The sequence below is a fragment of the Phragmites australis genome, chromosome 18 (assembly GCF_958298935.1).
Source record: "Phragmites australis chromosome 18, lpPhrAust1.1, whole genome shotgun sequence".
In the NCBI taxonomy this organism is placed as follows: domain Eukaryota; kingdom Viridiplantae; phylum Streptophyta; class Magnoliopsida; order Poales; family Poaceae; genus Phragmites; species Phragmites australis.
Window position 1 is genome coordinate 2878752 of NC_084938.1, and position 27693 is coordinate 2906444.

Here is a 27693-nt window from a genome sequence, read left to right on the forward strand (position 1 = left end):
TTTATTTTTTAAAACTAGGTGCCTGCCGCTTTTTCAGGGGCTAGCTTAATTTTGCAATCTTTTTTAAATGGGTGTTTATTTTTATATATTTTTATTTTCGAAATATAAAAATAAAAAATTCTCCGGAATCGCTATCCAGGCCCATTAGTTCGGCCCATTTACTCCGCGTCGGGGCACGGCGACATCTCGGCCGTCCAAGCTAGGGCTCGCGGTGCGCGTCCCCGTTATAACTTGCCAACCCAACCCTACAACCCCTTCCCTCCATCACGCGCACCCGCCCACGTCCTCTTCGTCCTCCTCCCGCCGCCGCCCCCTCCACAGGTATGGTATTCCGAGCGACGGGTGAACGGCCCGCTCGTTTGTCTGTTCGTTCCGCTGATCAGTCGACGCGTGCAGATAGATCTTGCGACGCGTCTCTCCCCGGAGCTCGTAGCTGTAGGCTGTGTGGGTGGGTGGGTGGGGGTTGCTTTTGATGAGTATTTGCGCGTGTAGGTGAACTTGGCCACGCGTTCTTGATACTGCTGGCATTAGATTGCGCTGCGCTGCTCTAGATGATTTTGCGATGGTTGTTTGGCTTTGCTGATGCGATGTGATTGCGCTGTTGCGTAGGTAAGAAGCAGAGGAGGCCGAAATGGTGAAGCACAACAACGTTATCCCCAATGGCCACTTCAAGAAGCACTGGCAGAACTATGTCAAGACCTGGTTCAACCAGCCCGCCCGCAAGCAGAGGCGCCGCATCGGTGAGCTCGTCGCCCCTCCCCCCTTTTCCTTCATGAGAGTTCATGCTTCAGTACAGCCTTTTAGGCTGCTCATTGTCAACGTTAGATCTCTGCTATGCTCTCGAATGCAGCGCATATGCTCATGCTTTCGTTGTTTGTAGTTTGTAGAAGTGCTCTAGTGGTAGGTTGATGAGCTTATGTTAAAGCTAACAATTTGTTCATTAGAAATCCCACTATATACGTTTTCATTGTGTCAAATCAAGAGCCCAACGAATTGTTTGTACAAAAACTCGTGTAACTGATTTTAGGATAGCCGTTATGCGTGCTTCCCAAGTGTCTGTGTTGTGTCTACTGCATTTTTGGTTCTCCGGTGTACACGAAGCGCCAATCATGCTTTAGTGACGTGCTAATAGGGTTTGCTCTGCATCTGTTTGATTCTTGAAACACATTCAACCTATAGGAATAGGGTTCTGTCAATGTTACTGGTACCCATGGTTAACATAAATATATTTCATTATAAATGCTGCTTTACTGCACAGTTGCGATGAAGGTTTGTATTTGCTATTGTTATCTGCCATTCTTTTCCTTGTGTGTTTCCTTGTGTTTTGCTTGCTGACAATTTCTAAAACAACCCTGGGATGTCCTCTGTACAGCTCGTCAAAAGAAGGCTGTGAAGATCTTCCCACGCCCAACTGCTGGCCCCCTTCGCCCCGTTGTGCAGTGCCAGTCTCTGAAGTACAACATGAAGTCAAGGGCTGGGAGAGGCTTTACCCTTGAGGAACTGAAGGTGATGCATTGCTTCATTGTTCCATGCAACTTCCTCAGATCTTCTAATTAGCTTTCAGTGACATATCATTTTTAATAATCTAATTTGGTACAAGGAATGAATTTGCACTCAATACAATATGCATGATTTGTACTTATTTTGTATTGATTGCTGGCATACATGCTTGTTGCCTTCTGTTGAATTTTGAATGTTTCTTATCATATGACAGCAAGTTTACTTATGTTAGCCAAATTTTGTGGTAGTGGCTTGAAATTTCTATTTCATTCTAACAAAATCATCTGCTTAGAAACTTGATGGTCTTGGTAATGTTATCATGTTGTAATTGCAGGCAGCAGGCATTCCAAAGAAGCTTGCTCCAACCATTGGCATTTCTGTGGATCACCGCCGCAAGAACAAATCACTTGAGGGATTGCAGGCTAATGTCCAGAGGCTTAAGACATACAAGGCCAAGCTGGTTATCTTCCCAAGGCGTGCTCGCAAGGTCAAGGTACGACTAGAGTTCTTTGCTTGAATGTATTATCTTTTGATGATCTCTTGTTTATAACCTTAATCATTGATCATGTTCCTTGCAGGCTGGTGACTCTACTCTGGAGGAGCTTGCCACCGCCACCCAGGTCCAGGGTGACTACATGCCTATTACTCGTGGTGAGAAGCGCTCGATTGAGGTTGTGAAGGTGACTGATGAGATGAAGGAATACAAGGCCTACGGTAAGCTTCGCCTGGAGAGGATGAACAAGAAGCACCAAGGTGCTCGCAAGAAGAAGGCTGCTGAGGCGGAGAAGGAAGAGAAGAAGTGAAGCGACCAGACATAGTACCTGTTTTGTTCTATTCAGTCACTAGTGGATGCTATCATCAAGGACTAGTTCTAAATTCTGTTTTGATGCTGGAAATAGAGACCAGCTGGTCGTTTTGGTGGCCTCATACCCCTTCTGTTTGATACCTGACCCTTTTATGTGCTTGCGAGATTACTGTGCTTCCACGAGGTTGCTTAAATTTCATTAGCCAAGACGTACTGTTGATTTACGGGCTACACTTTCTCTATTTCAATTTTAGGCGATGTCACTGCTCAGTAGTACTGCGGATTAGAATTAGCTGTTGAAGCCTACAAAATCTTGTTTTATGAATTGCGTACGTTTATAATTTGCCAAATTTATGTTGATTTATAATTTATGTAAATTCGACTTGGCATTGGAAATAATGTTTTTCCCCGGTTGATTGTTTTGGTGGTTGCTTGCTTTGTCTGGAAAAATGATGGTCACTGTAGTCTGATGGAGTCTGGCACTGCCGACGCCTCCCTCCGTGGGCTACAGTGGAGTTGCTGTGGCATGCGTGTCTGGACTCTGGAGGGGAGGCACTGAGCTTGGGAGGTGTCCGATCTGGATCAGACCGGTGGAGACTGTTTTGGGTAGAGATACAGTAGATCAGAGATTGAGAGAATCAAAGAACGTTCATCTTGATAGATGTTTTGTGTATATATATATATGTATATAGTGAATGGATGGCTAAATATTCGTTCGACAGTTGGTTGTCTCTCAATAGGTGTCTTTCTATTTATTAACTACTAATTAGATGATTAATTGATAACATACTTATTAAAAAAAGAATATTTGTTCGTAACACTCTCTTATCAATTATTTTGTATGTAAATTTTTCGTTGCAAAACTCTTTTAAAATCCTATGAAAAAAAATACAAGGAGAAATAGGCCGGGAGGGGGAGGGCAATGGGCCCGGAGAAATTCAGAAAACAGCACAGCACCCTTTGGGAGCGGTGTTGAGGAAATAGCACCCCAGAGTGAGGTATTCATGAAACAACACTGGAAGCATCAATCCAATTCACAATATAGCATTCCTCCTTTCCCCCTCTTCTATTTTTTCAACGTTTCCCCAAAAGCGAAGGTAGATTGTATGTGCTTCCAGTGCCAAAACCGTTGATAGAGTGCATCAGCATGGCTGGGGAGAGATAGAGTATGGCCAATGGTCTTGGGATGGAGGATCTGGAGGCAAAGGGAACTCAGAGTTCATGGTGACTACCATGGGAATGGGAGGGAGTGAAAGAGAGTGGTGGTTCCCACCACATGCTTGATGATTGTGTCATTACATCACCTAAAAACTAGCCCATGTGCCAAAACCATTGCCACATAAACACCACCTCGTAGCAAAACCAACTTTGAATAGAATGGTGAGGTACTTTGGCCGGTTTTGATAGTTGAAGGTTTTTGTGTGTTTAGTTTTGTTGTTTAGGATTGGAAACTGGATTTTTGGCAATAGTTCAAGGTGTAAAATGGACTTCTTCGCTCTTACTAGTCATTCAAGTATGCAAAAGTTTGTCATGGACTCTTTATAGCTAGCCGATATGAAGATGCTCGACCCTACCATCATAGCTGTTTGACTAACTGAACGACAGCATATCAGATCGACATAAATTTTCTTTCGTTACAAGATGATTAATAAACCATGATAGCACAACTAGATATCATTTTTTATTTGTATGTACATGTTATTATAATAGTGTGCAAGCCTGGTGGTGTAAAAAAGTTAGCTTTGCTTGAGCTCAACCAAGGCCTGTTTGAGTGAACTATATTGTTTGCATTTTAGACTAAAGATAAAGACTTAAATCATTTTATTTTAACTAATAAACCCTAAATCTAGCATATATATAGGAGTTGGAGCTCTGCCAAATATACATAACTAGCACATGTTTGAAGCTGCACGATCATTGTTTTCAGATTCATGTTGGGGGAGACAATTGCATGCTTGCAATCTACTGTTGTGCCTTGTGGATTGCCGCTAGCATACATGAAAAGAATTGCAATGACGTGGGTTGCCTTGCGGCTCTTACGTATGACGGATTCAGAGCTAAAAAGTAGGTGACTCTTTCTTCTTCTTACTTTTTTTTCTCTCTCTCTTTTTTTTTCTACTTTTCTTCTTTTTTCTCCTCTTCTTCTCTTCTTCTTCCATGCCTAAAAATTATAGGGATCCACCGCTATGTACTTGTTGATGTTGCATGAATGTAAACAGTGCTAAGCAAAAGGTAGTCCCTCCGATCGAAAATATAAGTCCAACTTATATTTGGTGTCTATAATTAGTAAATCACGATCTTACGAATACGTGAATAAAACAGGGATACTTCGTCCCATCAAATTATGCACCAGAAAATAAAGATTTACATAGATTTAGACCTTCCAAAGAATAATAATCTTACGTCATGTGTTCTTGTATTGATCTTCGATATAGATTACAAGAAGATTTTGGCTAGATGAACTTATATTTTAGGTCGAAGAAGTAAGTACCTTAGTCAAACTTTGTATATTTTGATTAACAATTAGTCAAATTATAAGTACGCTTAACATATAAAAATTCTATGACTATATTCATATGTCAAAATGCATTGACACTATATTATTTTTAGCCATAATTGATATATTATGTGAAAAAATAATAGTCAAAATCTAATTTTAAAGACTTCATAATAAAATATGTCATGTGCTTTTGAACTAAGGGAGTACTTATTAAGAATAAGTAGCGAACAACACACACATTTTACATTGGAATGTGGAATAAAAGCCTAGTATATAAGGATGTAAATTTTCTATTTTCTGAAATATTGGATCGATCCAAAATTAAAAAAAAATAAACTAAAAAATCACTCTCGCCCAATTAAGTTTTTTAAAAATAAACTAAGTGCTGACACAGAAGTACCTATTAAATATCCACTTACATCCCTACTTAATACCTTTAGACGGAGAAAGAGAGTACTAATACATTCTCTGATTTCTATAGCATCCGAATAATATGACTAATTCGGCCGGACTGTTTGTTTGATGTCCTTGAGTTTTTATATTAATTTCTCTCTCTCTCTTTCTTTCGTGGAAAGGGAGCCTGCCGCTTTCTACCTGTGATCCTTTGTCCACTTGCCTACACTGCTAGCATAACCACTTTACATATTGAAAATGAGACGGTTCTCTTTCTTTCTTTTTTTATGAAAGTAGAGCCTTACGCTTTCTGTCTGTGGTCCTTTTACACCCTTTGGATATTTTTTTTGGTTTTTTCTTAAAAAAGTTAGAAACTATTTAAAGAGCTAGTTTTTGATCTTGTTTTTTTTTAGCTTTGGGTTAGATGAGAAAATGGCTATGGTTAAAATAAACTTAGGTCTGAAAAGTAGGCTGGAAATAGTTTTTTTTTAATTTTTAATATGCTAAAAAGCTAAAAAAATTTTGTAAAAAATCAACAACCAAAATTCATCAGCTACAACCGCTAACTTAGATGGAATTTTTTTAATTCAAAAACTTTAAAACCACGACCTTCAAAAGTAGCTTTGTCCACTTGATAGGGCTAGTAGCATAACCACTTCGCATATTGAAAAAGGGGCAAATCACTTCTCCATCCTCATTCCTCACCCCGTAGCAGCATCGAGTTCTCATGAGATGAGAAAAATGGCTGCTTAGCTGTTCAGCAGACTGGACCTCACCAAGGCTTTTCTTTCTTCCTTTGCAGCGATCCGGTGCAGCTAGGTGAAAACAAGACCCTTTTTCTCACTATACCGCTGTTTGGTTCCACCTTGTTTTTGTCAGGCATGTGTAAATACTGAGATCAAATATGGTTTTGAGTACAGTGGAGTAAATAGATTTTGTTTTTAAAAAATATCTGCAAGTAGTCCCAAGTTTGCTCAAACAGCTGCTGAAATTCTGCGTACCGTGCTAGCAAGACGGATAGTATGAGTATTTGCTTTCTTACAGGTTCCGCATCCATGGACGGGTTCGGCAACGACTTCTTCAGTCCTCGGAACGCCGACGACGTGTTTCCTGAGTTATTTGGCTCGCGTTCAGGTGAGGCTCAGAAACCGATAAAATTGAATCTTTGGGTGTTTGAATGAGTTATACCTAGGGATGGCAACAGATATGATACCGTGGATGATATCTAAAAATTTAGTATGTCTTATTTCTATAATTTTAGTGGTACATGTTGGACAATAGAAGTGATATTCTTTGGATCTTTCGAGATATCCAATAAAATGGTAACTAATGATCTTATGGTCTAATTTTTGATGCATAGATTAAATATCTTAGCTTCAGTAGGGCAACCCTACATAGGTAAATATTTTAAGCTCGGTTCCCTCTCAATCCATCATAAGATGTCTTAGGTACTAATTTACTAGGAACCTAATTAAATACGTGCGAGACTGTCTTTAATGCTTCTATCCACAAATTAATTGGCAAACTGGAATTATAATCATACTCCATACCATACCCATAAGTATATGGTTACATCTTTCAACTACTCCATTTTGTTTAGACTTGCCAGGTGTTGAGTATTGAGCAATTATACCATTTTATCAAATGAATAAAGCAAAGTGACCAGGAATTTATCTATAAGGTGCATGTCCCCCATAATATTCTCCTCATCGATCTAATCTTACTACTTAATCTTTAAAATTATGCTAATTTTCTACTTCTACTTTAAGATCTTAAATTTATCAAACGATTCAGATCAATCACGAATTGGAAAAAATTTATCCATAATGAGAAAAATCATCAGTGAATATGATAAATAAGTCATGTCCATCCACAAATCGTAATAGGGAAAGGTCAACAGATATTAGTGTGGATTAATTCTAAAATCATGTGCTGTGGGTGGCTCTTTGTTAATTTGTCTCACATATTTTCCCTTGATTCTAAAGTCAGAGAAGTTAAGGGGATGGAGTATTTGTTCCCTAATGAGATATTCCATTTCCATTCTCGAAACCACCGCTTCAGTCCTCGGTTTGCTGGATCCGGATCCCCTGACTTCAGCGGGATGAAGTCACGAGTGAACAGTAATTCGTGAGTAGATGAACAGTTCTCTGACGTCGATTTACTGTAACATAAATACTGTAGCAACAGTTCCGTTAATTTAATGTACACATTTTTACTGTTCCGTTATACTGTAGCAGTGCATCTGATCCATCCATCTGTGATCCAACGGTCTACAGGCATTCGAAGTCACCTGACTTCACCAGTGGGTGAAGTCAGTGGATCCGATTCCCGGTTTGCTGGGTTCTTTGGCTCCCGTTCAGGTGAGGCTCAGAAACCAATAAAATTGATTTTTTTGGTGTTCCAATGTGTTATGCCTAGGGATGGCAACCGATATCATACCATGGATAAAAGCTATTTAAACTTGTATTCGAGAGCTGATTCTTGAACTCGCAACCACATTCATAATCCATCATAGGTAAAAGCTAGCACAAGCATTATATAGTATCAAATAATTTGATCTCACATATTAGATATTTGGAACGGATACGAATATGACTATTTTATGTCTGTTTTTCTCTACCCATTGAGTTTAATATCAAACCTACGTCTAGACCAACGGGTAAAAAATGTATCCTAAACCGCACCTGTTAGAGTTAAAGTGTGCCTATTGTCATCACTACTTATGCCTTCCGAGTCCACTAAAATTGAAGAAATTCAGACATACAGTCCAGGTCACACAATATTTGTTTCTTGCCACATCAGCACGGGGATCAAATTGGACCAAATGTATAAGTTCAAACTTCAAAGACCTGACCGGCCCTTTTAAAGTTGGAGGACCAAACTGAGCAAACCAAGAAAGTTGAGGGATCAAAGTGATCACTAACATACGTATGCGAGTGTGTCTGACCTGGTGGTAGCAATGCGTGTCTCTACCTTGCGGACAGGTTCCTCGTCGTCCAGTATTTTTGGCACAAAGCCACCGGCCGTGGAAACAAAGCTGCCCTGCAAACTTGAAGATCTATATGCCGGTGCAACGCGCAAGATGAAGATATCCAGGAGCATTGTGAAGCCTAACGGGTAAGCATGTTTACAGTCAAGGTTTCAAAATTCGATTCGACCGATTGCCGACGGGTGATTTCTTCGATATTCACGGTTTTTGACAGTAATTTGGTAGAAATCGATTGAATTTCGTCAAGTTTTTATTTTTTTAAATTTGAATTTAATAAAAAATCGGTCGATTTCTGAATACGAACTGTAGCGAGTTGATCGGTAACTATGAATATCGAGTGATTACCGACACATTTTGAAACCCTCGTTACATTTCATAGCCCCATAGGTAGATTCTTCTTGGAGCAAAATTTCTTGTCCGCCTGTAAGGCTGGAACCCCCTCTACGTGGAAATCAATTTTTACTTCCTTCTCGTCCTCTTAACAACCTCAATAAAAAAAAAATTCCCAAGTCCAAATCAAACTTTCAACTTCGATCTCTCGGAAAGGTTTAGATCGAATTGGAAGTGTTCAGCTTGATTTCAAAAATGTACAACACAAATCGAGTTAACCTCGTTTCCACGTGTGTTCAAGGAGTTCATAAACACTAAATGGAGATTTTAGGAAAATTTGATTATATATCCTAAATTTGATCATTCTTTAGATCATTCTTAAGTTAACCTCGTTTCCACGTGTGTTCAAGGAGTTCATATGTCTGAAGTTAGATCATTCTTAGATCATATGACTCAAGTAAACTAGTTTGTAACAAAATTACAAACTAATCTCAGTGAGACATATGATTAAAAAATAATTAACTTCGAATATATTATCAAATGTTGATCAATTTTAAGATATATAATTAATTTTTCCTAGATTTTAAGAGCAACATGCATTCAACGATTTCCTTTCCGCCTAACTTGCTTTTTTCCCCCTTTCTAACCTGCTGGATTTTAAACAGGCAACTAGGGACCGAAACAGAGGTTTTAACAATCAACATAAAGCCTGGCTGGAAGAAGGGGACCAAGATCACATTCCCGGACAAGGGCAATAAGCAGCCGAACCAGCTCCCTGCCGACATCGTCTTTATCATCGATGAGGAGCCCCATGATGTGTACACAAGAGAAGGCAATGATCTCCTGGTCTACAAGAAGATCGACTTGGTGGATGCCTTGGCAGGAACCACTGTTAATCTGAAGACCCTCGATGGGCGTGACCTGGCGATTCAGATCATCGATGTGGTGACGCCTGGGCATGAGCTTGTGATCGCAAAGGAAGGGATGCCTTTTTCCAAGGAGAATGGGAGAAGAGGCAATCTGAGGATCCAGTTCGACGTCAATTTCCCCAAGAGGTTATCGGCAGAGCAGCGGCGCAACATTAGGAAGGATCTTGGAGGTCAACCTCAGCAGCAGTGAGCACATTTCAAAACAAATTCGCAGACTAATTCAGATGTTCTCCTCGTTCGCTCTCTTAAGCTGGCTTGTATGTGTAATTATTTTTGCTATGTGTTTGGTCTGCGATCTTCCCCTCTGTTGGATAAATAGCAATTCCAAAGTCTACATGTGTAATAGGGGAATGCTGTCTTTCTCTCATCCTTCCCCCCCCAAAGATTAAAACAGTTATGCTATTGTATGAAAAGATTGGGTTCCTGAAGTTTATCAAATGCTTGCTATGTTCTAAAATTTGTTTTGATGCTGGAAGTAGAAACCAGGCGATCGTTTTGGTGTCCTCATCATACCCCTTCACTTTGACAGTCATTGGATTCTATCCTGCTATGCGTTTCTGAATTTTTTTGGTCTTACACGAGGTTGCTTGAAATTAGGAGCTCTGCATATCAGAAATTCAGAATTTATATCACGCTTACCTGAATCTTATAGTGATCACACATAGTGCCGGTTTACAAATTGTATCTACGTATCGTATTCAAGTCCTTTTGCTAGGAATTAATCTTTATTTTACGCTTGATTGGTTATTGTTTTAATGTTGGCATAATTACTTTTGTCAAGGAAAATTAAAGGATGGTTGCTGAAGGCCGGCCCTTATCGAGTATGGGCAATGGAATCTTTCGCTGTCGCTAGATCATTGCATTCCAATTTCCACGCACTTAGAAATTGTAGTATGGGGTCGCTGGCATCTGATCTGATCTTTGCAGAGATGTGTGATGAGATTCGATGCCCACTATTACCATCATATTTTGCAACCACTTAGAAAAAAAAGATGGATGGATGGATTTTCTGCCGTTCTTTTCGTCCTCTGACCGGTGTCACTTGAGCATATGCTAGTACCAATGTAAGCATTGTACTCCGGAGTTTGCTCCTGGCTCTACTTATGCTGGTAACAGAAATGTAAGTGGGTATTAATAGATAGTTTTAGATCACCACTCTAGGTCTCTTTGGAACAAAGAAAAAATGTAGGAACTTCTTAGGATTCGAATCCTATAAAAAAAATTCCTATGGAGCCCTTTAGAACAAAGGATTGAACCTCTAGAAATCCTATAAAATTCTTATGAAATGTTTATTCCATAGAAAATTTGGAAGATTTCTAACATGAAGTCCAATCTCTTGGAAAAATTACTTTTGTGTCTTTCTCTCTCTTTTGATTCCTGTATTTTTCCTACACTCCATTCAAATGGTCATTCCTGCAGTTTTTCTGTGTCTTTCATTCCATAGGATTCCAAACGCTAGACAACTCTAATCATTTGTTTTTCCTGTTCCTGTGTTTTGAGAATTCCGCGGTTTAAAAAGACCCTTATTTCATTTATCTTTCCAGCTTACGTAGGTAAAGTGTACTTTTAGTTTAATCGAATGAGTTTTAAATCAATTCAATAACTAAAAAATATAAAACTTGCATCCCTGGCTGGCAGCAGAAGTAGCTAGCTTTGTACAAGCTATTACAGTGCGTGTTCGTGATGGTGCGTCTGACGTGTAAAGAGTAACTGGTTTTATAGTACTTAGTTACTCCTATCGTTTCAGCTCAAACCAACAACATGTAAATGCTTGAAAAGATGGAAAACTCCATTCTGGAGGTAGCTTGAGTGAGCGGCACTATTCAGCCTGATCCGACTGGGAAAACAGCTGCGTGTTTGCAAGCTGCTGCTGGTTTGATGAATGCTGCAGCCAATCCTTTCCTTGCCCGCCATGTGCATGACCTGTTTGGATCTTACTTCTGCAACGCTCCAAATTGGAGGCTTGTTGCTGCCCTCCAAGCTCCAAATTTTCTTTGCTTTTCTTTGAAATGAAACCCTGAATGCTCCATGGCCAAACAGTTAGCTACCATCGGAATCTTGCACTGTACTAACTTACTCCCAATGCTTCCTCTTGTCCTTGTCAAAATTGTACATTTCTTCGGTTAAAAAATATTTGTTGCTCACTCGCAAAAAGATATTTCAAACTTACTGGCAAATAAATATTTGCAACAGGCCACGGAAGACGGAAAAACTGTGTAAAAGCTCTTCTTCCATCAGCAGGTCTGAATGAATAACAATTTGCATTCACTTCATTTTAGCATCTGCTTTTGTGTGTGTGTGGGCACTAAGATCCGATCTGGTTTTTTTTTTTTGTGTATTAGTTTTCTGATGGCTGTTTTGGCAGCTTTCTTTGTCAAAACTCCACATTAGTCCTGACCTAATATCTGGTTTTAAGCATTGATGAATAAAATCGGTCGATCAGCTGATTAATCGGTGATATTAGCCTGTTATCGGTTTTAAAATTGACTGACCGATTAATCGGTCTGACAACTCGATTAATCGAGTTGACTGGGTGATTAGTCCACTGACTCAATCGCAAAACAACTCGTCTAGCTTTACACCACAGCTCAGCTCCAAGTAGTCAGATCTGGAAGGACACTGCGCACCATTTGGTGCACCACACCACCTCCAGCAGCAGGCCGCCCAACAGAGCCCCTCCATAAGCCGGCACCCCTCCAGAGAATGATTGCTGCTATTTTTTTTAATTTATTGTTTATATTTCAAGCACATTTATTTTACAAATCAAGCATTCGTCATCAAAACTACAATATCAAACTATCAAGCTAACATCTTGATGTCCTGATCAATTCTTAGCATCTTATACATGTTTACACAAATACTTTATACCAACTAATTAATAGTCAATTAATTTAGTTAATATCTAATTAACCGATTAACCCTACTCCTCCGATCGATCGAGCAACTATCGATCACCGATTTTTTGAACGTTGTTTTTAAGCCACATGTTGTGATGGGAGTTTTCTTGCAATGATTTGCGAGGGCCTCCCTGCAAAACTCCCCCTACGAAGGGGGTTTGGTGCTGCACAATTCCAGTTCCGCGCTATATAATGGGATCTAAATGTCCAATCTTGTCACTCACTCCTGATCGGACTCATCGTTGAAACCAAGAAAAGAAAGGAGAAGACGATCCTAAACCCCCAAAGGCATGGGTCTGAAGGTACACGAATCACTCGCTTAGAATCCCTCAATTCTGGCATTTGGTTCTGTCTCTCCTGTTCCTCTGGAGTGTCGGAATGTGCGGGCGTTAGATTTCCTCGTGTACGGACCTAGGGTCGGGATCCGGTGCCGCGTGGTCTGTATTCCCGTCCAGATTTGTGTGATTAGCCAAGATCTGGTAGATGGAGAGTGTTGATTCGCTGCGACACTTCGAATTGTAGGTTATTGCTGTTCATGCTAACAGGAGATCTAATGCATTTGGACAGTCTTTAGCACTCCTTGTGATTTTAAGATGTAAGATGGAGAATCCACTGTAAGTTTTTAGCACTTTGGGATATCTGGATGTTGCTTCGTTCTATGATTCTGTCGAAAAACTGGGTTAGAAGTCTCATGAGTCTTCGAACAGGTTGGCATTGTTTCCAAGGAGGTAGATGTTGAATGGTTGGAATTTGTAAAACGATTTTATTTGAAAGATTGATCTTGTAAAACGGTTGAGTGTAACATTGCTCAGAGGAATAACGACTGATTTGCAAGCGATGTCTCTGTTGCAGGAGGATTTCGAGGAGTACGCCGAGAAGGCGAAGACCTTGCCCGAGAACATTAGCAATGAGAACAAGCTTATCCTCTATGGACTCTACAAGCAAGCCACTGTTGGAGATGTGAATACCTGTATGTATATTTGACTATTTGTTAATGGCTGGCAGCTACTTTTGTTTTCTTTAGTTCTTTTTGCCGGGTGTATGATTTTTTTTAGTTCGCACATTTTGAGGGTGCAATTTAAACGGATGATTCAGTACTGTGTCTAACTTGGGATCTTAGGTATCATCATGAAAAATTCTCTAAAAGTTTAGCAATTAGTTACTTGAGAGATCCAAACCTTGGAAAAAATGCACTGTTGAAACTGGCAGACACAAGAACATAAAAATGAGGAATTAATCTAGCAAGCAAACTGACAACAATTAAGAAGATGATAAACCTATATTTGCCGGTAGTGCTCTTTTCACCTTTTTTCCCCTTTGTTTGTACTTCGAATTTTAACCATGGCCCTTGGAGATACTATTTAGGTAGGATATATCTTGCAAAGCAACAAAAGGCTTTGCAAGATAGTAGATTGCCCAAGCATGCACCTCCTCAATTGTGTTCTTCAGATTCTTTTGTGTTCAGTGGGAGTACCAAATAGTATGGATGTATTGGATACTCATCCAACCTTGTAGAGTTCAACTAAGATTAGAAATACAGTATTCTCTGGCCTATGTTGCGATAACTATTTAGTGAGGATATTTGCTTCAGCTGGCTTCTAATGAACATTCAAGTTCCTAGCGCTATTGTGAGTAGCTGAGTATGAACATTTATCTGTTTTTTTCCCATGCAAAAGAAGCAACCACCGATAATATTTGTGCTAAATCAGCCCTCGGATTCTTCAGTTTCATTCTCAAAAACTTATAATCGTACTGTTCCTTTCAACCTTTTGATTCTCTTTATACCAATATACGGCCACGCAGCCGATGCCTCACTCATAATTCATAACGATGCTCTGCCCATGTAGCATTGAAAGCACTTCTAGTCAATTATCTGTTTGAATGTAATCCACCTGCCATTAACTCTGCATGTCTGTTGTCATTGTGTGCTTTTGTGTTTACAATAGTACTTTTCCACCACCACTATGCTTACAAGTTTCTTAATAATCTTCTGAAGCTCGGCCTGGCATATTCAACCAGAGGGACAGGGCCAAATGGGATGCATGGAAGGCTGTTGAAGGTTCATATACTTACCCGGTCCTTGTATTTTGGACAACTTAATTTTCTTAACTACCGCTGTATTTACGAGGACACATATATTATTACAGTACAATTGCTTGGTTGCATTATACTTGTCTAAAACTTCTGCAATATTTGCAGGCAAATCAAAGGAAGAGGCAATGAGTGACTATATCACCAAGGTGAAGCAGCTCCAGGAGGAGGCTGCTGCAGGCGACTCTTAGGTCTTACAAGTTGAACCAAACAGCTATTGTCAGCTGGACTCTATGCTACCTGATCATGAGAACTAGATCATTAAATCAACTGGGGATGTGAACCATGTACCTGTTCATGTATTGTTTACCTAAGGTATCCATTTATCTATGAAGACTTTAGTCTTTTAAATTGTGATCTGTCTTCGTAATGTTGAGTTGCATAAAACACTGGTTTGCAGACTAGTTAATTATAAAGGCTCTGTTTGGATCTCTAAATTGTCAAAATCAATATCCAGGTGGAAATGGAAATGGGCTGCAATTTAATTGTTTTGTTTGGTTAGTGAGGAAATTGTTGAAATGGAAATGAGATAAAATCAATTCCAAATATTATTTGGCTACCAACTTTGAGAAAATTGAATCTGCACACTCCAGATCCAGATCTAAGACCCTTAGGCGATGGGCGACTTTGACCGCCGCCTCCAAGCTTGTACCCTTCCCCACCTCCTCTGCCACCTAGGTGTCGCCTCTGCCTCCTCCCTGCTGCCGGCCTCTTGGCCTTGCCGTCGCCGCCGACGCAGAGCTTGGCTCGGTAGTAGAAGGCGTCGCCAACAAGGATGTCAGGGATATGGTCGGCAATACGAACATCACGGTGGAGCCAGTGGTCGGCAGAGAGCATTCTGCTGGAGGTGGGGTCGTCATTGGGGGACGGCGTGAGCACCTGGCTTTGGGACTTGGGGCCGGAGTTAGAGAAGAAAGAGGTGGTGTTTGACGGCGAGGTCGTGGGTGGAAGGGGTGGAGCTTTGAATCGTGCAGAGCCTGGGCCAAGTGTTATCCAATTCCGTAGAAATCGACTTCCGATTTCGATTCTGATTCTGAGAACATCCAAACAGCTGAAATTGACAAAACTAAATTCCAATTCCGATTCTGAGGTCCTAATTCTGGGATCCAAACGGGGTAGGAGAAATCTAAGCAGGGAAAACAACGGTAGGTAAGTCTGCAAAGGAAAAATGACAATATCAAAACTATTTATTAAAAAAAGACAAGAAGCTTAATCTGATGATATATTAGGTTAATAGCACTGCAGCGCTCATATACTTTTTGTAGTAATGTTATTTTTTGTTCCATCTGGCATGCCCGGAGAACAACATGTTCAGAAGTATTCATATCCCCAGACTTTCCCGCCTGAGAAGACGTTGAGACACAGCACGCATGCAACCAGCAGAACACCTGGTATCCACCAGCTGGTACCCTCGTCGGAGAACATGGCGCACAGCACCAGGCACAGCAGCAGCAGCATGTAGAACCCCAACCCGGTACCGCCCCACTCACCGCCACCAGCGATGCCGACACCGCCGCTGTAGTACCCGCGGTCAGGCCGGTAGTAGTATATGCCGGCGACGTACGCCGCCAGCAGCAGCAGGAGCGCGGCCACCATGATGTTCTGGATCAGGAACATGACCACCACCAGCGCCAGCGGCACGAGGACCACCTCGCTCCGGTTGCCGACGACCGCGGCGGCGAGCAGCAGCAGCCCGGCGCCGAGGACCAGGAGGGCGGCGTTGTCCGTCACGGTCTCTTTCACCTCGGTCACCTGTTCGTACCACCCCATCAGGGTCTCGCTGCAGATGACCCACCCCAGCGCCACCACGATGAGGAGCGGCACCACCGGGGACGGCCCCCGGCTCGCCGCCCACGCCGGCGACGGGCCCGCGCTCCCCCGGTAGCTCATGATCACCTCTTGTTTCAGTAAGCTCCTTATGCTACTACTGAATATCTGAAGATTTTCTGTTGTGATTTTTAAAGCACAACCAAGCAGTACTCTCAGTAAGTAATGGCAGACTAGTTGTAGCAAATGGCAATGCAGGTTTGACAAGTTTCTGATACATGTGGATGTTGTTCATCTTGTTCCAACTAATTTTAACTATCTGCTTTTTGCTGATGCCTACTGTCTTGGAGTGTAGCTGAGACAGGGGCCAACTGTTAATCGGTAGATGAACTGATCCTAGAGAAAGGTGACATTGAAAACAAGGACTTGCAGGTCAGGTCATTCTCATGCTTGGGTCACATTCTCTGATTAGACTTGGGTTCAATGGGGAAAATATTTTCTATTGCCTCCATTTAGACTTAAAGCCGGTTAAGTGGCTGAAAATGATGGCTGATATCATGAACTGTACCAGGGATCATTCAACCACAGACTGATCAAACCATAGTGGTAGTAGTTATGGACATCAGTACAGTTGATCTTATAGTAATAGATATTAGAGAAGGTGGTGGCAAAGCTTATGTAATCGGTCACACGCGAAAAATACATCAATTCAGATTGCGCACAAAGTTCAGTGAATTCTAGCAAATCATTTGCTACAAGTCACGAAAAAGATGCTTCTGTATGGTTCTAGAATGTGTGCATGACAAGGTGTTGTATATCTTTGGAGTTCGGATCGGAACTTGAATGGCAGGGACTTTTTGCAAGAAAACACAACATACTGTTGAGAGCAACATGACAATGGAAGCATTTCTGAGAAGTGCATTGCTATTCAGTAGCAAAATTGAATAATGGTTAAAGAAAAGAGGGATTGATTGATGCCCAGGCATATAGCAGGGAAATTAGACTAGTCATTAGGCTCAAACATAATATATTTCCTTTCCCTTTGATATATATCACTCAGATTCAGAATGTTTTGTGAGGTAGAGTACAGGTACAGCAGCAGTTAGCTGAGCTTCTTGACGCACCGCAAAAATGTGTCTGAAGAGACGAACAGCCTATTGCAGGCCATATACAAGCAAGGCCCCTACTCCGGCAATGCCGATTACCAAACTGATGATCACTGCAATAGGCGGCAGAGCGCCACCGATAGCCTTTCCGGTTTTCGCGTCGTACCTTGCAAATCGCTTCTTTGGCGCATTGCATTGAGGACAGCCGTACTCATCAGGCTGAAAACATATATAAAATGGATAAAAGTCATCAGAACAACTCTGAAACACAGTACTTACACCAATTGTACAATCTGAACACCGTTTCTGTAAAGGATTTAGGGAGAGCTGTGCATATCTAGTTATCTTACCTGTTCGTCAAAAGGCTTGGGTAGGAAGTATATGTATCCACAATCAAGGCAGACGTGTGTTGCTCTCTCCTAGAAAAAGGGGATTTCCATGTTATAACATTCGGATTGAGGCTTCAAGGTGGAAAAGGCAGATGAGTAGAAGCAATGGAAGCACTCTGAAGCAGCCATGGCTATGCTGATCTTGCCTTTTGTGCATCAGTTAACTTCCGTCCAAATCGAGGTGGCGCTGGCCTTTTCGGTAGGCGCTTCACATCGACGTCGGTACCTCCCCTGAGATAACTCAAAATGAGCTTTGGGGGAAGATACATACATGAATAGTTCACAATACAATCCACAGCAATCAGTTCCTTCAAGTTCAGCATCAGAAATTGCAAATTGCATATGCAATCGTGATGCTAACCATGTAGACAGGATAATCTGAGGGAAAAAAGTGCTTAGCTGCTCACTACAAAGTAGACAGAGTCTGGCTTTGCCTGGATGGCTGTCTTGGTGAACCCCAGCTTATCTGCAGGCCACAGCTCATCTCCAAAGAAGCTACTTGTGTACAGCACTTGGTCACCGGCTTTCAGACCTGCTTTTGCTGCATTTCCTCCAGACTCCACAGACTATTCCAATGACAAACCAATAATCTCTAGTTAGAAACTGGAACCTTTCTGAATTTCCAGTTTCAGCCAATCGTACTTAACATGTTGTTTAAACAGAAGCAATTAGCAACTAGATCTTCAGTTTCAAATCGTTTCTAAAATTTTGATCACATTTTTTTTATGAAGCATAGTGACTCTTGGAAACATCGATTCAATTCTGGAATACCCATTCCTGGATGCCGAGAGACAAGAACGGGAGGCATGCGTGGAATGGAAGCAAGTAAAGGCAAGAGAAGAGTGTGAGCTGGTACTGACAGTGACGACGACACCACCACCGGGCTTCTGGCCCAAGGCCAGTCCGAGCGGCTTGTCGACCTCCACCTCGATGTTCTTCGCGGTGGTCCTCGCGTTCACCTGCAGCAGCTTCCGCCGCCCGGTGCCTCTCCGGTGGCCGGCAGTGGCCGCCCACCTCCTGTCCACCAGCGACAGCCCATGGAAGGCGGTCCTCTGCTCCACAACAGCATCAACTCATCAACAATAGCGATGATCACAGCAAGAATGGACGCATGCTAATGGCGTTGAGCACTCACGGTTGACGATGAGAGGATGAAAGGAGGTGGCTGCTGCTGAGCTCTGACAATGGAGCTGTGCTTGGAGAGGGAGGGGGCAGCCACAGAGGAGAGCGTGGCCGCCGCCTTTTGGTGTTTTTTTGCTTTTTTAAATGCGCCTCTCGAATGCAAAAAGCGACCGGATGGTTCGCTTTTGAACCGCGAAGGCGTCCCCCTCCTCAAGATGTTTTGGTGCCATTTTTTAGGCTCAGCACTAGTTTACAGGTTGCAGTATCTATTTCAGAAATGAATACAGATACATATATTTATATTCGTATTTTGGCGGATATGAATATCGGGTAATTCGGATATCTGCTATCTATTTTTCACCCCTACTTAGGGACTTGCTCAATCATCGAGACTTGATGAGAGGATGGCGCGGGTAGTGGTGGCCTTGGGGTGGTCACCGCGGCTCCGAGTTTTGGGAAAGGATATTCCCGTGTAAAATGCCTGACGCGCCCACAATTGTAACACTGGCCGTCGGGGTCACATGTCACACTTCCTTGAGAACCGACTGGTCTTGGAGGCTGCCCTTGCAAAGAAAGATGGGCGTCACACTATTCACATTGGCCGAGAAGCAGTCGAAGATGACATGTGTGATGTAGGAGGTTGACTATCCATCCGTGTACATTGAGAGCTCCCACCCATGGAAGGCAACATAACCCTTTTGCGTTCTCCTCCTCCTGGTGGTTCTTTAGCTTGAACTCAACAGTAAGGGAGGTGCTCACCAATTTGTTGAAGTCGGCGAACTCATGAACTGTCAAGCGATCTTGCATCTTGGAAGAGAGGCTATTCACAAAGCGGTATTGCTTCTGCTCGTCGGTGTTGACCTCATCCGGTGCATACTATGCAAGATGGTTAAACACGTGCACATACTCCATCACTGACTTCCCTCCCTGCTTGAGGTTCAGAAACTTCCGCCTCTTGATCTCCATTATCCCCTTGGAAATATGATAACCACAGAAGGCTTGGCAGAACTCCACCCAAGATACCCGGTGGTTGGCGACGTGCATGGCCAGAAGGTTGGACCACCATGTCCCAGCAGCACCCTAAAGTTGATGGGCAACGAAAAGATCCTTCTTGTGGTCCTCACACCGGAGAAGCACGAGCTTTTGCTCGATGGTTCAGAGCCAATGGTCGACATTGAGAGGATCTTCAGCCCGTGTGAAAGTGGGTGGCTGAGTCCTAAGGAAATCTAAGAAGTCGTCTCAGTGTCTGGCTCCTCCTCCTCCGTGAGGGGCCATGTTACATACGCGAGCTTCGAGGAGCGACGCTTGAGCTTGATGGTTTTACTCAATTTGCATTAACACATCCGCCATACTGGGCCATGGAGGCGGTACAGGGTTATTCTCATTGGAACCCTTAGGAAGATCTTTCAGACTTTGGCGGGTTTTCATCCTATTAGAGACGACAAAAAGAAAAATGGTGAAAAGTTAAACTCCGACTTGATGGAAATGGCACCAATCGAACCAAGGAAAATGATGCACACTAGAGCACCATAGTATAAGGAGAATGCAGGACCAAAAATGTAGTGCAACATATGCGAGAACGTAGCCTAGTTCACAACTCACAACGAATTATGCGCAAGTGTTAGCAGTTAGACTATCGCTTGGCGGTTAGACCGCATGTAATGTGGCGGTCAGACCGCTGTGAGTCTAGCACAAGCAGCAGTCTGCGCCACCGCTTTCCACACACGACGAACCCTTCCAACTATAAGAGTGATTTGATTCGTCAACCACGACCTTCACTTCGATACGTCTCTAAATACAATACACTTAGGGGCATAATATAGCAAATTTAGGCATATTAGTAAGAGGAGGTATGAAAGAAGCTTTAGTGGGTTACTTTAGTGGATTTAACATCTTACTAACACACATCTTAATCATTTTTATGCTACTTCATTAAACCAAGCTCTAATACCATGCTGCGAGGAACTAACCAAATAACATTTCAATTAATCATCGAGACGATCATTTGCTTAATCAAGACCACGATGATTAACCGAAATATCATCCTGGTAGTCCTGACAAATATTTTGTGCCCAAGATCAGAACACATGCCTTTCTAACGTATAACATCACAACAAAGCTTAAAAAAGCAAGTAATTAAATTATATTACAAGTTCTAAAGTATTTAACCATTTACAATAATTTACATCAAAAGGAAGCTAGGAGGATAAAGAACAGATCATCTCCTAACCAAAACTAGAAACTACGCAGTGAAAGATTTACACCTATGAACCAACAAAAGCTAGGTGAAACCATAAGTGCCCTTAGGCTCCACCCAAAAGCCTCGCCACATGAGTAATTTGCACTACTCATTCCCGTCATCTACATCGGCGGACGTGAAGTAGCAAAACACGAGCTCCTCCTCACCCGTAGAACTTAAAAGAGCAGCATGAGTACAAAAGTACTCGCAAGACTTAATCCACAATAGGTACCTATAATAGCCTGACTCCAAGGATTATGCATTGAGCCATTAGTAAGGAGTAGGCCACAAGGTTAAGTAAATTCGCATGCCTAAGCAACCTTAACACCTATGTATGAGTACCTAAACTTAACCACATATACCTTTCTACTCTGTAACCATTGACTTGCATATAAACATAAATGGAACCATCTCATGAACATAACTGAAAAAATAAACCATCTCAAACCCATCTCATCCAACCATACCATACAACCCACATTCGCAACTCTACGATTGCTGCAAATGGACATAAGCATACTCATGACTGAGAGCGTGACAATTTGGATTATTCTTATACCCTGCAGGGGGCTACAACTTTACCCACATGACTCGAAGATCATTGACTTGAGTGAACACATAGACCCACCCAAGGGGGTACTCATGCCAACCATTTGAATCAAGTATCGCTTGGTGCGGAGCCCATTTAGGTTAACTCCCAGAGCAACCACAAATGTATCTACAGGCCTGCCTAGTCACACCGTCGATGTGTAAGCCCAAATGATCATAGCTACAGAGATATTCAACTTATCTTACCATTAGATCAACATGTGGTTAGTATGAAAAGTACTAGAGCCAACTGCAACAATGACCAATGCTTAAACGATGTAAGCTGTTTATGGCATCCGGGTTCCTCTCCTGAACTACACCGAGGAACTCCTCCAGTGTAGAAGATACACCAATCACTGCCCACATCTCGCCTTGTTCTCACATCCCATACAACCCACATCATTGTTATTGTGTTTGTAAACAACAAGTAAGCTCTAAGCTCGTGAACAATAGTTGCATCATCTCTTAACTTCTACCAAGGACCTATACATTGATAAGAATTTCGAATAACTCTTAAGTTAGACACTAATAATGTTATCAAGGCAACAAGAATACGGATAATCAACAACTCAAGGTAGAGGTAATACAATTCATCAAGATACGTTCTACCCATCAAAACCTGATAATGGACCCACTACTCATGCAAACATACATAAAGCGTATTTTATTAAGTTATACACTACGAGATCCAAAATAGTAGGTTGAGTATGCTTAGATACTTGCCTTGCTTCTCTAGAGGTTGCCTGATACTCTTGGCGCAACACTCACAAAATTCTGGGGGTCTGGTGTCACCCTCAACCACTTGGACCAGCGGCGTAACACACTCTAATTGAATCAAGAATGCATTGTATAAACAAATGAATGATGAGAAAGTGTGCACATGATGCATGCTTGGATAACAATAGAGCATCATGTTTCAAAAATATTTGCAAAAAATCGTCAAAATATTAGGGTTTCAAAGTTTGAAATCCTGAACACGGTAACCTAAATACATACAACCTTGAATGGCTGGCGGTTAGATCGACGTGGAGGTGGCGGTCTGACCGTCGGGCTACATAAGGTTTTGGCGCCTAGCGGTCAAACCGACGGTATGTCGGCGGTCAGACTACTGACTCTGTTGGCGCCACTTTGCGAGGCCACCAAAGCATTCGACCACGAAGGGTACCAAAATGCTCTATTAGACCGGTGGAGTGCTTCTAAAGTGATTTGAATAGCATTCACTAAGCTAAACTCAAAATACCCCATAGATAAGCCCTAGGCTAGAGTTAAGCTTGGGTCTAAATGACTTGGGGATCGACTCGAGCTTGGAGATTACCTTAGTGTAGGGAAACTTTCTATTAGAGGGGTTCACTCCAAGGAAATTCTGGTTTGGAGATTGGACTCTGGGGCGGTGTAGGGACTTAAGGTGGATGAACACGCATAGGAACTCCTTCGACGAAGAGGATGAAGGGGAGGAGCTCAAGGAAGCCTTCGGAGAGCTCGACGAAGTTCCCTCTGTCGATCTCCGGTCGTCATGGACGTCAAGGTGGTCTCTCCCTCTCTCCTGGTGTGGGTGAAGGGTGAGCGAGAGTGAGTGTGAGAGAGTTGGCCGGTCTCCTTAAATGGAGCATATGCACTATGGTGGTCAGATCACGGGAAGGGTCAGTCAGGCCACGGGAAGCCCACGTGGCTACCCCCTGGCAGTCAGACCACGGGGAATCCCGATCAGACCGCGAAAGGGATCCTTTGCTGAGTTTTTCTAAATTTGCCCCTCTCTCTATTCTTCTTCTTCCCCAAAATATTTAGGGCTTTCCTAAGGAGCTCTAGACTATCTCCAAATTATTTTTAAAACATTTTATAACTTAAGTTATCAAATGAATACGCATAAACATAATGCCATACTAATTATGAATACTTAATCATGTGATTAGCATGTTGGGATGTGACAATACCTCTTTTGCGTTAATTGTTTTCATGCTTGGAACTTTGTTGCATCATATTTAGTTGTTGCTGCAAATATATTCTTTTGTTGCATTGTATCTTCTTGGCAATGTTATATAAAAATTCTATTGTAGACGGTGTACCGATTTGTTACGTCTTTTCTTAGATCAAGGTAATGTTATTTTGCACAAATATGAAATTCACCTGTTGCATCCTCCTCTCTCACATGATCTATCCCTATTTGTTGCACTCATTTTTCAATTTGTTCTAGTCAGTCTTTAATTCGTTGAATCATCGGCTCTACAAATGTTGCGAGTATTGTCGATGGTTGGTCCTTGATAATATATCCGAGTATGACAGACGATAGGTACATGATCAGCGTTTTCAGTGGCTATTGGTGAGTATATGTGTCAAAGGAACTCAAGAACACCAATGTTTATTTAGGTTTAAGCCTCCCTCAAGATAATAACCCTATGTGCTGTGAATTTTCTTGTAAGTTGAATAATGAACTTGTACTTCTTTACATGCCCGATCCTCCCCTTTTATATAGTAGCAGGCGAAATTTACAAACAAGCATATTGTGCCAAAATACGGAGTCTGCCTTATACCTGATAAAGACAGATACTCCTAGTTCATCATTATAGGTAATGGGCACACTCGTCCCAGCTTGTTTGTCTTGCACGTCATGTCCCATTCGTCAACCACCATCACGCCTATTGCGCGCTCATCACTCCCGCCTGTCAGACTGTTCTGTAGCATTAAATGCTACATAATGGGTCACACTATCTATGTGCCGACCCACAACTACGCTCCCCTAAAAGGTGACTATGAAAGGAAAATATATAGGTGGATGATATTAAATACGATTATATTAGTTAGATAAGTACACGCCCCCTTATTGGTCGCGGGATTTCCATCTGCAATCAACGGACTGGTCACGCGAGCCCCATTCGATCACATAGGGGTCATGATTTTAAAAATATCAACTGCTAAATGGTATTTGCTGACCTAAACCCTCGTAACAGTGGATCACTTATTCTTTACCACGACAAGTATTATTTCCCAGTGTCACTATTTATATCTTGAAATGTTGCATCTTTTTATCATCCTAAATTTGTTTGTTTTGGGACTTGTGATTTCTTATGTATCAAATAAATTTGTCCAAAATATTTAGCATCAAAGCACAAAATCTTTTGGGTAGAAAATAAATGGTTTCCATGCTATATTACCGGCCTCCAGCCAGGTTTTCTTCACACAACAAAAACAAAGGAAGAAATAAAAACCCAGCGGTTCTCCTCTGTTCCTCCCTGCCTCCGCTCCTCTGGCCGCGGACTCGCATTCCAATCCACTCAGGCCGCTCCCGATTCTACCAAAAAAATCCCCAAATCCAAGTCTCTCCTTTCCCAATCCCTCCTTCCATATGATTCAATCCCCGAATCAGCTTCCCATGCCCCTCCAGCGATCTCACACAGCAAGAATTGCTCATGGTGCGTGATAAAACCCCCCTAAGTCCTCCAAAATTTCGGCTGATCGCGTCCGGCGCCGCGAAGTCCCGTGAAATCTCTGTAGGTTCGTGTTAAAGATTCGATTTTGTTCAGGCCCTTTCGGTCCTATGCAGATCCGTACGGTCTTCCTGCTGATTCCGCCGTTCCGGGGGCAGCAAGCTCGTTCTTGCTGTTCGTGGATTGGTGTCTCCTTCCGTGGGGAGTTTTTGCAGGTGTACAAGTGTGTGTTGCATCTGATTGATCGGTGGAGAGCAAGCAACTGCTGGCAGGCGAGGAGACCGCCGAGGGCAGCCGGAGCAGGAGGCGGATGGATCTAAACCTGTACCTCGGCCTCCCTCCGTTGCCACGGCCTCCTGGCCGGCTCGACGCCGCGCTGGATTGCCCGGCGTCGTTGCCGAATTCGGACGGCTCTGCGCCGGATGCCCCAAGAACGAATGAGCCGGCCTCGGCGGCGGCCTACTCGCCGTCGAATGCGCTCTCCACCCCGGAGGAGCAATCGATGCTAGATCCTATAGTTTATGCGTGGCTCGACGGCCACAGCACTGATAGTGAAGAGGGCACTGATGCTGTTGAGCCGGCTGTGGTGCTTGGCGCGCCCATGGGCGGTGACAATGTCTCACCACCGCCGCCTGCTCCTCCTGGTTTGGGAAGGGATAATCTTGCACCGTGGGTGGAAAGGTTTGTGCACCCTGGTCGGGTGGCTGTGGCTGGTGGAATGGAGATGGTCAGCACGAGCTTATTGAGGGGGTCCATTCAAGGGGCAATTGAGATTGAATCAATGACTCCCGAGTTCCGCATTCAGAGGTTGATCCAGGTCAGCCAGCAGCACAGCGGTATGAGGTCAGGGTTGGCGAACCACAGCCAACGGGCAGCTAGTCCGGAAGCGGATAGGCTGGTCTGGGCCATCCGACGCTCCCATAGCTCCCTAGATGTGGCAAGGCGGCAAAAGCTGGATGGCGATGACAAGGTGGGAGGTAGGGGTGCTGTTAAGAAGGATGGGTGCTGTGGATGCAACTCCAGCTTTGAGTGCAATATCTGCCTCGACGCGGCTAAAGAGCCCGTGGTTACACCATGCGGTCACCTCTTCTGCTGGCCATGCTTGTACCAGTGGCTTCATGAGCATTCAGCCCAGTCTGAGTGCCCTGTTTGCAGGGGTGAGGTGCTTGAAGTGAATGTCACTCCGATTTATGGAAGAGGCGGCGATGAGCGGGATCCCTCCAGCCTTGATATGCCTCCCAGGCCGCGTGCAAACAGAATGGAGAGCCTGAGGCAGCAGCTGCAAATGGCAGACACGAGAAGTATTGCAACAGTGGTGAGGCAGTTGATAGAAAATCAGGGTATAGTGAGAGGCCAACCAAACCCATCTGGAGGGGTTGAGGTGAATTTAGTTCCTGCAAGCCGATCAAGGGCTAGGGCTCGGAGACAGCAAAGGCAAGATAGCAATGTCTCACCTTCCATGCGTGCAATAATTGTGAATATGGGCAATGTTGCCCCTGAGAGCAGCAATCAGGTCCCATTGCCGCCATCTAGTGTTGATAATGCTGCACTGGCAGTTCCTGCAGCACCTCAGCAGTCATCATCTGTGGAGCAACCTTCGACTTCAAGCACCACAGCTGTTATAGTGGGGAATCCAGGGTCAAGTAGGAGGTCAAGGCCTTCAGGATCCACGACCCCAAGAAGAACAAGGAGGAGGCAGCAGTAGGTACCAGAGTGCTGTCATTCTCTCCAATAAAACCTATAGACCATATCCGAATGCTAGTTGTTACCTTGATTAGGTTCAGAAACACCTCAAGGTTATAATGTAGGAACGTACATGCCATCGCTTGTTTCCTCCGTTCTCTTACATATCGTGTATGTACCTCCATGGCAAAGGAATCGAAATGTCAGTTTCAGTGTCCATGGTGAATGCTGTTGTTCTGTATGCTGGCCTGCTGGGATAAAATTTTCTGATATTGCATCCATTTCTGGTACAGTGAGATTACGAAGTGTTTAGAGTTGTGATTGTGTCCATTATACCATTATGATCTTCCTGTTACTGAGATTATGTAGTTGGGTGGGCATTCGTTTGCTCAGCTACGGTTCTTGATTATTCCAAGTATCTCTTTTTCCAAGTAAAAAGTATCCAGAGTCTGGCAGTCCTTGTTTCTGATCTGAAGTGCCAGTGCCATTGTGAGTGAGGCAATAAAAAATTGAAGCATATGAGTAGTGTAACCCAACAGTGGCACACGCAGATTTGCTCTGACAAGGTGGATCAAGTCTATCATTAAAAAACCCAACTTACTAATATATGGCATTGCAAAAACATGTTATGATGTCTTGTGCCACAGTGAATTAATACATGCCGCTGCAGAAGATGGAGATTTATACATGTATAATGCTGCAGAACATGAGTACATGACAGCTCCTGTTGCTTTTGTCACTGCAATTAGCTATTTTTGTACTAGCATTCTATATATCACACAACCAGGTTAACATGTATTGCAGTAAGATGCCAGCAGTTGTCTATGTTTATGCTAAAAAAAAGGCAGTCATTTAGTTTGAGCCGAATCTTTCAAGCAGCCTCTCCATATCACTAACCAGCTCTATTTTGCAAATGAAAACAATCAAGTTGGTGCAAACGCAT

The 27693-nt window shown here is 42.8% G+C and overlaps 6 protein-coding genes across 12 annotated transcripts; 4 read left to right on the forward strand and 2 right to left on the reverse strand.

Annotated features, from left to right (window-relative positions):
• Positions 1–213: 213 nt before the first annotated feature.
• On the forward strand, positions 214–2529 carry LOC133899282 (large ribosomal subunit protein eL13y-like). The gene is made up of 5 exons (XM_062340260.1): positions 214–321; positions 610–740; positions 1373–1506; positions 1835–1993; positions 2079–2529. Exons 2-5 carry the CDS (start codon positions 632–634, stop codon positions 2301–2303), a joined length of 627 nt encoding a protein of 208 aa, XP_062196244.1. The 5' UTR covers positions 214–321; positions 610–631; the 3' UTR covers positions 2304–2529.
• Positions 2530–5859: 3330 nt separating this feature from the next.
• On the forward strand, positions 5860–9897 carry LOC133899579 (uncharacterized). 7 transcript variants are annotated; one of them, XM_062340575.1, is made up of 6 exons: positions 5860–6017; positions 6243–6332; positions 7184–7263; positions 7528–7558; positions 8156–8315; positions 9183–9897. In XM_062340575.1, the coding sequence occupies exons 2-6, from the start codon at positions 6254–6256 to the stop codon at positions 9634–9636; spliced, it is 804 nt and encodes a 267-aa protein (XP_062196559.1). In that variant the 5' UTR covers positions 5860–6017; positions 6243–6253; the 3' UTR covers positions 9637–9897. The 7 variants fall into 7 exon arrangements, with proteins under 7 accessions (XP_062196559.1, XP_062196562.1, XP_062196560.1 ...); XM_062340578.1 differs by having other exon boundaries at positions 8183–8315; XM_062340576.1 differs by lacking the exon at positions 7184–7263 and having other exon boundaries at positions 7433–7558; positions 8183–8315.
• Positions 9898–12498: 2601 nt separating this feature from the next.
• Positions 12499–14935, forward strand: LOC133899619 (acyl-CoA-binding domain-containing protein 1). Its single transcript, XM_062340630.1, has 4 exons — positions 12499–12645; positions 13196–13313; positions 14340–14402; positions 14543–14935. Exons 1-4 carry the CDS (start codon positions 12634–12636, stop codon positions 14623–14625), a joined length of 276 nt encoding a protein of 91 aa, XP_062196614.1. The 5' UTR covers positions 12499–12633; the 3' UTR covers positions 14626–14935.
• A 707-nt stretch (positions 14936–15642) lies between these two features.
• Positions 15643–16953, reverse strand: LOC133899618 (uncharacterized). The gene has a single exon (XM_062340629.1). It carries the CDS (start codon positions 16322–16324, stop codon positions 15746–15748), a length of 579 nt encoding a protein of 192 aa, XP_062196613.1. The 5' UTR covers positions 16325–16953; the 3' UTR covers positions 15643–15745.
• Positions 16954–17146: 193 nt separating this feature from the next.
• LOC133899435 (uncharacterized) lies at positions 17147–19862 on the reverse strand. Its single transcript, XM_062340421.1, has 7 exons — positions 19726–19862; positions 18832–18970; positions 18557–18748; positions 18097–18262; positions 17843–17925; positions 17658–17726; positions 17147–17526 (listed from the first exon to the last, which is right to left on the reverse strand). The coding sequence occupies exons 1-7, from the start codon at positions 19860–19862 to the stop codon at positions 17356–17358; spliced, it is 957 nt and encodes a 318-aa protein (XP_062196405.1). The 3' UTR covers positions 17147–17355.
• Positions 19863–25311: 5449 nt separating this feature from the next.
• On the forward strand, positions 25312–26967 carry LOC133899436 (uncharacterized; the record flags this gene model as incomplete). Its single annotated transcript, XM_062340423.1, has 1 exon — positions 25312–26967. A coding segment is annotated over one exon (1461 nt), but the record flags the coding sequence as incomplete, so codon positions are not given.
• Between the last annotated feature and the right edge of the window lie 726 nt (positions 26968–27693).